Source organism: Grus americana, chromosome 16 (genome assembly GCF_028858705.1).
Source record: "Grus americana isolate bGruAme1 chromosome 16, bGruAme1.mat, whole genome shotgun sequence".
Taxonomy (NCBI): Eukaryota; Metazoa; Chordata; class Aves; order Gruiformes; family Gruidae; genus Grus; species Grus americana.
The window spans coordinates 4,451,109-4,460,620 of record NC_072867.1 but is presented as its reverse complement, the minus strand read 5'-3'; the positions used below and the strand labels follow the sequence as shown (position 1 = coordinate 4,460,620).

The window sequence follows — 9,512 nt, the reverse complement described above, 5'->3', positions numbered from 1 at the left end:
TTTCCCTCAGCCCTTGAGGCACAAAAGCAGTTTTCAGCCCTGGGAAGCGGAGGGGGAGGACGGCTCTGTCCTGGAGCAGCACCGAGCAGGAGAGGGGTGACAAGTGTCCTTGTCCCCAGGAAAAACCTCACCAATGCAGGTTTGGGAGCTGCTGATCCCAGCAGGTACCACGGTGGGGAAAAGGCACCTCCCAAAAGCACCCAGCATCCTGGCTGTGGAAACTAGAAATGTGGAGGTGAGCTGATGGGGCAAACAAAGAGGTCTCTGTGTGCCCGCTCGGGGCATCTGCAGCCTCCCCAGGTACAAGCTACGGTAACTGCGGGGAGTGTTTTAGCCCAGGAAGGCAGCTGAAAAAACAGCATTGTGACCACAGCCTGGGAATTCGCGTTCGTTCTTTAAAAGATGTTTTTAGCAGAGGTTGGGTTTCTTTCTCCCCTGCTCCGCTTGAAGGAATTGCGCAGCCTGCACTTATTTATTATGGTTCATACATAAAGCCCTGTTTTTCTTCTGCCTGGTGATGTTTCACGGCTAATTTCCACGCTGCCAGAGCAGTGAGCTTGCTCCAAGCTGTCACCAAAAGGGAGAGGTTTGTGGTGAGGAAGGTCCCCTGACCACGAGGAGGATGGTGGGCCACCATTGCCTTCTCCACCCTCCACACCAGCCCTCCTCCTCCGCCAGCTTTGCAAGGCTCCCCTCGGTGCCCAAGCTCCCTCCTTGCCTGGGAACATGCTTCACCCTCCAGGACACTTCCCGGGCAGTGGGATTGACCAGTCCAGCTCTTCAGGACTCTTCCACCATCCCTGTCCCCAAACCCATGGCAGAAGCACCCCAGGTCCAGCCCACCCCCCTGCACCCTCAATGGTGCCTATGGTGCTGGGAAGCCACCAGGCAGTAATGAGGATTGTTTTATGGCTCCTGGGACTTGCAGGCAAGAAGGGAAAGGCTGGTGGTGGCCATGCTTGGTCACTTGTACCATGCTGGGATGGTCTTCCTCAAGTTTCAAGGCTTCTTAGGGATAAATTACCAGTTTAGCTCTGAATAAGGTGAATTTCGCAACCTCTTTTGTCCACTTCTTTCAATGACAGTAACTCCTATTTAATTTATATTTTTTTTCCCCTAATTTTTTGGTTTGTTTATTGTTATCATGATCATTATCATACACTGCTAAGGAATAAGTCCGTAAGAAAAGAAATTAAGGAAATCACTTCAGGCTCTTTGTAACATAAAAATCACGACCAAAGGGAAGGAACACCCTCCTCCTTGACAGCTCCCAGTGTTGTTTTGGACCAGTTGGGAAGAAGTTCAAGCTGTTTCTTAAGGCTCAGCACAGACCAGGCACGTTCACATCCAGGCTGGGAGTCCCCATGGGCCTTTGAACACGTCACCTTTTTTCTTTCACATCCTATCTGACTCCTCACGGTCCTACTCATTCAATGGAAGAGCAGGCTGTGCTCGTACAGCACAACTGGGCTCCATCCAGGCTAAAGCCTAGAAATGCCATGTTGAAGCAGTAGCCAGTAACAAACTCTTCAAGAAGAGGAGGAGAAGGCTGTATCGCATCCTCCCACCCACCTTTGCCTTCATCTCAGGTGTTGCTGCTGCGACAGGTCCATCCTCCTGCCACTGATGGCCTCCTTGCTCCTCATGCCAACGCGGCTCCACAAGGCTGCATCCTCGGGGAGCTACCTGGCTTTTCAGCAGCCAAACCCAGCGATCAGAGCCCATCACAGCATCGCAGGCTCCACCAAAGAGCCTCGGCATTTCCATGAAGAGCCAAAAAAATAATGCGAGGAACTCAGGTGCAATTGAAAGCTCGAGGCTTTCCTTCCGACGCTTGAGAAATAATTTACTACGTGGGTTTAGTTTTCTTAATACTCTTTGAGATGCATGGCACACATTTCTGGTAAGACCTCTTTACTTACAGAGTAACCACTGGCCATTTAATTACACGTAAATTACCGTATAGTGATAAGATGATTACAAGATTAGCAGTGGGATAACGAAGTCTGGAAAGTACAATGTAATTGACAGCTAAATACAGTGTAATTTTTCATTCCTTAACTCAAAATGCAATTTACTCAGTCATTAATCTCGGACAACTGCATGTTCTGGAGGAACAGCATGTGATTTACTGAGCAATGCAACGTTTGAGTATCTCCCTGGGGGTGGCTCCATGAAGACAAACAGCTTTGCCTATTACTTGAGGTCCCAGCCATGCCCGCAGAATGGTTACATGATGCCTACATCTCCTTCTGCCTGCAAACATGGCTAATACCCAGACCGAGCTCCCAGCATGGCATTTTCACTGCGTCTAGCCCAACATTTATGAAACCCAGTTGTTGCAAGCAGAAGACAGTAAAAGCAGAGACAGCCGAAGGAAGAAAGCTGCGTTGTAGCCAGCGCTGGCATAGCCCCAGCAGACGCCATCCCCCAGGTCCTACCTGCCATGGGACAGCTGGGTGGGAGCATCACCTGTGAAGGGGCTCTGCTAATCCTACTCACTTGCTGTCCCTTTGCAAGGTGTCCCTAGATCTCTGGTGCACAGGAGGCCACCAAGGCTGCCGGCCATGCGTTGGCAGTGCCGCTGCTGCAGCCAGATGAGCTGCTGCCGGTGGGACAGGCTGGGGACACCTCCTCGGTTCAGTCCCAGGACCTGGCCATGCTGCTCCCTGGGGTGGCCGTGGCTTCCCAGCCACACGGAGGGGACCTTTCTGCTGGGCTTCTTGGCTGCAATCTCTTTATTTCTCTGGAGCTGATTTTCCCATCTTGTTTCCAATCCACGAAGCATCCAGCATCCTCCCCTCCTTCGCTGAGGCTGGGACACGGCCTCACACCTCCCCTGGGCCAGATGTCCCTCACCGATCCCTTCTGCGTGGGAACAGGGGGGGCAGCTCCATCTCCACGAGGGCTTCCTGGTGCCACCCCAGCACCCACCTGGATTCCCAAAGTCGCTTCTAAATCTGCCTCAATGGGAAAGTGACCCCAGGAGAGCATGTCCCTTGGGAACCCAGAGTCCCTTGGGGACCCATCGGGTGGGAAGGACCTGGGGGACCCAGACCGTTCTGTAGGGGGACAAACACACGGCCCCGGACACAGCAGTCTCAAGCTCAGCCCATCCCCATTTGGGATGCTGTACCTCCTGTGGTACAACAGAAACAAATACAACTCAAACTTACGGGCATCAAGCAGAAAGAACCAAAAAAACCCACACCAAAACAAAACAAAACAAAAAAAATTAAAAATAGGTGGGCAGGTCCCTTGCTGTTGAGAGCATGTGGTATTTATTAGACATAAATCGGCACACAAGAATAGGAAAGCGTAGCTAGGTGGGGATTATTTTTTTCTTCTTAGCTACATGGCTTTGGATACCTGTCTACAATCCCTCCCACGCACATACCGGCATTCCCACGCATTCACACCCGCATTCCCAGTTGCTGACACACAGGTATACCTCTTCCGTTAATTAGAATTACTTTTAATTAAAAATATATGTAAATTATATAGAGTGTGCACAGCTTGGAGAGAAAAATAAAAAGAAAAGAAAGCAAACTTCTGTTTCAATAAAAATTTTAACCCCTGTGAATCAGCTGCTTGCTAGGTTTGTGACATACCATGAGTTATTTGAAGTCCCATGTATAAATAAATAGTACCAGGAAATTTTACACCTGAAAAATGCTGCAGTAGACAGTTTTACTTACACACACTTGCTTTTTCTTCTCTTCTTGCCTCCCCCACTCCCAGCCTCTCATGATCATTTTCTGCTCCTTTTAAACACATTTATTTAATATCTCACTTAGCATACCCAGACCAGTATCTCTTTTTCTTTTTTTCTTTTTTCTTTTTTTTTTTTTTTTGGAGAGGAAGAAAAAGAATGCACAATAAAATGAAAGTCCAGGATTGCAAACAAGCGTCATCATCATTTTTATGAGCAAAGTTTTTCCTTTCGCTGTCCCCCCCCCACCCCTTTTCCTCCCCCTCGCAGCTGGCTCAGAGCCTCGCCTTCCGCATGCCGGTAAAAATTCGGCAGGAGACAAGCCGTGGATGTTTTCGAGTTTGAAAGATACCCCATGCTTCCGTCAGAGACAGCTGATGGACCGGGAAAGACCGGGAGATGGGAAGGAAAGAAGAGTGAAAGAATTACACACAAGTGAGAAAGGAGATGAGTTTACGGGGCTGGTTCCTGCAGAGCCGTGATTTGGGGCGTTTGTAAGGAAACGCGGCACCCTGCAGGGACTGACTTCACTCGTGGTACAACGCCCCGGGCGAGGTAGGTACCTGCTTTTCTTATTTGTCGGTTCATAAAACCTCTTTCTGTTGAAAAGTAACAATAATACTAATGAAAAAAAAAAAAAAAAAAGAAACACCACTCCAAAATCCACCCTTGGTAAAAAGGGCCGGTGTCTTTTTTTGAGAAAATTGAAAGAAAATATATATATATTATTATTTATTATATAACATCGTCAACATCAACACCACAAAAAAAAAAAAAGTAACATCCTAGTTGTTTTCGTTCAAGCACTCTGACTGTGTTGAGAAAGGCAGCAGGAGTTTGGTGTCCCTTGAAGAACAAAAAGAGCAGGAGGGCGGGAGGGGGACGACAAGGGCACAGGGCTGGTGGTGGCAGCAACGCAAACTGGGTGGGGACCGTGGCGGGGGAGAAGTGTGCCGATCTGTTGATTTTTCTTTTGAAACAAAAGAAAAAAAAAGGGGGGGGGCGGGGAGCAAGTCACACCGAGGCCGATGACTATTTCATCTGTGGTTTCAATCAGTGTCCGTCCCTCTCGAGTGCTATCGGTGAACATTCAGTTAAAAGGAGTCTTGCAAAATACTCTCGTTTTTATTAGCGACAGTTGTTTTTTTTTTTTCCTTTTCCCATTTTTTTTTTCTCCCATGGCTAATGCTCTTGCACTCTCCTGACCGCCTTGTTAGCTGTTCTCGCTCCACTCTGGCACCATACCCACGCCGTGGACCGAGTGGTACTGGTGGGGCGAAAGGGTTCGAGGCACGCCGTGGGAATACAGGAACTCTGCGGGCTGTAAGCTGCTGGGGGGAGACTGGATACCGGTTTGAGGTCCACACTGCCGGACGATGGGTTGGTGAGAAACCGAGGTTTGGTGCTGAAACATGCTATGGGTATCTCCTATTTGGGGAGAGGTATGGTTGGCCACGCTGCTGAGCCGCGGCATCAGCGGCCCCGAGGTGAAGTGGGCAGAGAAATGCTGGTAGGGTAACCTGTCCATCGGCTGCATGGCAGACACTGTGCAACTGCTGTAGGATGGCACGCTCGGCCACGTGTTACAGTTGATGTCTTCTAGGCTGGGCACGGGGTCCGTGGGGGGAGCAGAGCTGGCATACATACATGCTTGGCGCTGGGCTGATTCAGTCCGGTATGAAGTGTTCAGTCCCTGCTGCTGGGGGTAACTGGACCTGTAGAAAGGATCCTCTTCTGCCGGAGAAGTTTCCATGTAGGGCTTCTTGTAGGGATGCTCGGTGGTGGAACATTCCTCATCTGTTGGGAGAGAAAACTGGTAGCGAACAACAATACCGTGCCCTCGGCTGAACCCCGCCTCTCCACAATCCTTGTTTTACCAAGGACACGGTCTGCGCAGCGGTGATCCAGACACTGCTCTCAGCTATCTCAGCGTAAATCCAGATCCCTTCCTCGGAATCGATCTGAATCAATCCTGCTGAAACCAAGTCTTGCACTTGGCCCTGTCTGCTGGACTGGGAAAGGGATTAGCTGGGAGCTCTGGGAGGAAAATCAAGGCTGAAAGATGCTGGAGGGATCCTGAGGCTTAGTTTGCCTGCGGATACCCCATGCACACCCCCACACCACCAAGCTCCTCGTCTCCTTTCTGCTGCCAGAGGAGTAACATCTGCCTGCGCATGCAGTGCACCTAACAGACTCCCCACTCCCAGCTGAGAGGCTCAGACCTGATGCTGTTAACTAAAAGCCTTTACAATCACATATTTTCACAATAAATGAGACAAAAATGGAGATCACAATAAAAATCCCCCCAGGAGAGCGTCAGCAATGGCACAGTTGAAACAATCAGATTTGGAGCCCTGGTCTTTAGCTGTGCCAAGGGAGCTGGGCACATAAATCCACGCAGGGCTGTGTGCTGTGTGCTGGAGCCAAGCGTAACAAAAAAAGAAAAGTAAATTTCACAGCTAGAAACAACAAGGCACAGCTTGCAGAGCCCTTTGTTTCCTGCAGCATCCTGCGCCAACAGAGGGAAGAAGATAAACAATTTAGGTGAAATCTCTAGGGCGAAGCAAAATGAATAAATGAATATGCACTTATTTATTCATTCACAGGGTCATCAAATGAAATCCAGCTCTGCTGGAATGGATGGCAAAGTTCCCAGGAGCGAGCACTTCACCAAGAGATTTTAAGGACAGTGAGGCAAGGGAAGGGGAGCTTGTTCTGACCCAGATTAACTTTGCTGCTGCTTCGAGAACAAAATACCTGGTGCAGGCAGAAAAACATCCCACTTCTCTTGAAGCCCTCTCGGCTGCACCTTTTCAACAGGGGTAAAATTTGAAAGACCACTGCGAGAAATGGCCCTTTGGAAATTTTCTTAATATATTTTGAGCTGCAATTTTTTTCACCCCCAAAATACAAAGGAAGAAAAAAAACAGTTCCACAAAAAAGAGGACTAAAAGCATCTGCCCCCCCCCAGAAAGACTTGCCAAAACACAGGTGCTGCTGCTGGGCTGCTCCAACGCAAGTGCCCACGCCTCACCTTCAGGAGGTGCAGACGGGCAGCGCAGGCACCTTTTGTTTCTTGTAAACACGCACGTGTGCGTACCCTTATTACTATAAACATCCACGTGCTTTGTCCTGGAAGGTGCACCCACCCTGCTTGTAAAACAACCCGTTACTCCCACTCAGGTGCCCACCAAGTCCAGCTGGAACAACTGCTGCTGTTGGTCTCCTTGGACCAGCGAGCCCAGAAAACATGGGGTGCTGAGGTACACACCATGGGGACTTTCCCCTTCGTGTCCTCTGACTTTGCAATAGCAGCTGCCCGTAAATTCGGCTGGCGAGCCACAGTCCCATTTCACGCTTTCTTCCTAGCAGCAAAACCTGGCTCCTTAGTCGCAGCAATGCAGAGCCCTGGTAATCAAGTTACCTTCCTCCTCTGCCTTCTCTTAAGTCTGGACAGAAGGTAGGGTGGGATAAGCGAGCAATGCAATCACATCTTTAAAGCAGCCGAAAGAGTAAGCAGACAGATGCGAAAGCGTATCCCTCTCCTTAATCCTGATGAGGCTCATTTTATATAGGAGCGGCGGAGAGGATGTAGTCCCCTGAAAGACAGCAGCTGGAAGCACGGGTCTAAGCTCCCTCCTCAACATGGGTCTATCACCAGAGGTACGTTTGGAAGAACAGCCCGAGCTTTTACAGACAGCTCAAAAGTTTTGGATCCCTAACCCGCCACTGAGTAATAAGAACGCTAGGGTGGAAAAACAATGTCTTGTAAAATGATGCATTGTTCTGCTAATAAAGTTTTCAGCATTAAACCGCATTACTCCGCTGGCATTAGAAATCATTGGCTGGGGTTTGACTGTTTATTTTATTTTTTTTTTTTTAAATATACAACGCAAAATAGTCAAACTCTGGTTTTCCGTTGTGTAAAAATGCGCCTGACTTACAACCTGAGGTTGCTGATTTTTCCATTTAGCCCAGACGTTTCGCTGCCTGCCACAGCCCAGCCAGAGCCGCAGTTACGGATCCGCTTCCAGAATTCATCACAGGTGAAGAGAGAAAAACAAAAACAACCAGAATTTCAGTGGAAACCCGATAGGTACCCTCTCTTCTTCTGTAAGCTCTCGCGATCGCTCAGCTGGCCGTTCTAGAGCCAGGCTCACTGATGTCCTGTGTAGAAAGGGCACCATCACTCCAGATTTTAAGTGTAAGAACACCATACTCATCTCCAAAGAGGACATAGTCACTAACGAAGGATTACAGCCTACCCTAACAGCTTCTGCCTGCCTTCTAGACCCTATTCCTGATGATTTTCGCATCTATGTAACCTCAAAGTGCTGGAGAGGGAAGAGAACAGCCCATCTTCATCATCAGATGGGATGACGCAGACCAGAGATCCTCAGCTGGTGAATTTACACTGGTCCAAGCTCTCTAGTCTGATCTGACGTTGTCCCACCACTCCTCACAGAGGAGACCGGGGCCAGCACAGAGCAGGTGAAGTGCATCGCCATGGTGTACAGAGCAGATCTGGGGGTGGGAAGGGGATGTCTTCAAGTAAGAGAGTGGCAAAAGGAGGACAAGTCAAACAGAGCTCTCACGCAGTGCTGGAAGCAGCAGTTTAAAGTCAAACCCACCTGCTCTGGAGCCTGATCACTGCATCCCAAGGCCATAATCCTCTCCTTGAAGGTCCTCTCACCTTCTCAGCATCAGTGTAAGCAGAACATAGGAGATAACTGGGTTTGATTTTTAATGCTGATTCCCTGATAGCACTTCATTGTCCTTTTCCTGTTGCCACTGAGCCCTAGGAGGTGCTGGGCACCTTCGGGAGATGCTGACCATCCTGGGACATGCTGGCCATCCACCACATTTGTTGCTATTTTTGGAAGGCAAGGGTGGGTGAACGGCTCTTGTGACCAGCCGCTCGATAGCGGGCAAACCTCAAAAAGCAAAAGGTTCTGCCAGGCAGGGGAAGCTGCCAGCGTTGGGAGAAGCTGCTCCGAAGTGGATACAAGGAAAAGGGAGCCTGCGGAATGGGGTGGAAACTGGCTCCCTCACAAGGAATTTCATGATCTATCTAATGAAGGAGCTTGAGCGAGAGCATAAGCAGTTCCAAGATTTCCGGTATTTACTACTTCCAGCTGGGTTGTAAATCCCACACAAATGGCTTTTTAAATGGAATTTTCCCAATTCCAAGATTAGGGCCATCCAGAATGAAATGCAAACATGTAAAATCTCTGGACTTTCGGGTGCACTGGGCCCACCTCTTCCCCTGGTGTCAATTCATGACAATCAGCTCCCCGGGACAGAAGGCAATAAAGAATGGGACCCAATTGTTTTAGTTTTTAAAGCTCACCCACACTTCCAAGGCATTACAGTAGGTTCATCCCGACTTTGTGATGGAAACACAATGGGTGATCATCACTAACGCTGCTGTTTTATCCAGTCTGGTTTCTAGTATGACTCTAGCATGAGCCCGAATAGCCAATCACCATGTGCAAGACTGGAAAGGGTTGTCAAAGAAGAAAAGAAAAAGGCAGATTTAAACAAAATTCACATCCCTAAAGGGCAAAGCAGGCGTGCATCCTAGGACATGAAACCTAAGACACGCTAGTTATTTCAGCAATCGCGCCGTTTGCAGTATGGCTGCGTTGCATCGCAGGGGAACAAGACAGAAAGGGTTGTGGGGCAAAGACAATCCAACGCCAAAAGCTGGAACCTCTTCCAGAGGCTGGGAGTTGCCAGGCACTGCCTGCAGAGGCACATGAGGCTCCTCCTGATGGGAGAGTGGGATGCTTATGTGAAG

General features: G+C 49.2%; 1 protein-coding gene across 5 annotated transcripts in view; it reads right to left on the bottom strand.

Moving 5' to 3' along the window:
• Positions 1-3,404: 3,404 nt before the first annotated feature.
• The window catches only part of TBX5 (T-box transcription factor 5), a 67,040-nt gene continuing 60,932 nt past the window's right edge, over positions 3,405-9,512 (bottom strand). For all 5 annotated transcript variants that reach the window (XM_054844792.1, XM_054844790.1, XM_054844791.1 and 2 more), the window contains one exon: positions 3,405-5,509. In XM_054844792.1, coding sequence (XP_054700767.1) covers positions 4,926-5,509 — 584 coding nt within the window. In that variant the 3' untranslated portion in view covers positions 3,405-4,925. The remainder of the gene's footprint in view (positions 5,510-9,512) is intronic.